Source organism: Euprymna scolopes, chromosome 6 (genome assembly GCF_053919585.1).
Source record: "Euprymna scolopes isolate OS-2025 chromosome 6, ASM5391958v1, whole genome shotgun sequence".
Classification (NCBI taxonomy): Eukaryota; Metazoa; Mollusca; class Cephalopoda; order Sepiida; family Sepiolidae; genus Euprymna; species Euprymna scolopes.
Genome location: NC_136487.1, coordinates 67,820,649 through 67,821,406, shown reverse-complemented (window position 1 = coordinate 67,821,406; position 758 = coordinate 67,820,649). Strand labels below are relative to the sequence as shown.

The 758-nt window shown below is 37.1% G+C and overlaps 1 protein-coding gene across 2 annotated transcripts in view; it reads left to right on the top strand.

The window, feature by feature from the left end:
* LOC145277680 (uncharacterized) overlaps positions 1-531 on the top strand; it is a 683,502-nt gene extending 682,971 nt beyond the window's left edge. For both annotated transcript variants that reach the window (XM_080129358.1, XM_080129357.1), the window contains one exon: positions 118-531. In XM_080129358.1, the coding sequence (XP_079985484.1) occupies positions 118-380 (263 nt within the window). In that variant the 3' untranslated portion in view covers positions 381-531. The remainder of the gene's footprint in view (positions 1-117) is intronic.
* Positions 532-758: the final 227 nt, after the last annotated feature.

Here is a 758-nt window from a genome sequence, read left to right as displayed (position 1 = left end):
TTTCCCAACACGTTTAATACTACAACCTTATAATTAAGTAATAACCATTCAGTTAATTACCGTGTTAAATAATTAACGTATCTCTTTTCTTTTCATTCTTCTCTTCTTTACATGCAGGCAATCCACCGGCAGTGTTTGCGCATCCACAGCATCAAGGTTATCACCCAATTCAACCCAGTGCGCCACCGGTTGGCCCTGCTTACACCCCGTTAACCCGGGAATCTTACACGCATTCGGCCAGCCCTTATTCATCACAACCTACCTCCTGCCACAGGTCGGCAACGCCAACGAGTAGCAAATCAGGAAAGTCGAATCGTTCCACCCAGAGCGTCACATTTAGTCAAGGCACCGAAAAGATTTCGCTCCCCATCAACGTGTAAATCGAATTGAAACAAATGAAAACGACCAATTAAAAAAAAATGAATAAAATAAAAGATTTTTTTTTGAAAAAAATATAAAAAAACGAAGAAAAAAATAGGCCTTTACAATCAACCTGCCATGGAAATAAACATGTCTTATTCGATTTTTAAATGGGCTACTTTTTTTGTTTGCTTCAAAGAGAATATTTTTAACAATGTACATGAGTGCTTTTTTGGCTCTCATAAATGGTAACTAGTTGATAAGTAACAATAGACTCTTGCAGACTATCAGTGTATTTCGCCATATGATAAAATTAATATTCTTAGATTACACGTAGCGTATTTTGTGCATGATCAGTGAAAAGGAATTCCTACTAGACTGGGCCGATTTTTTTTATC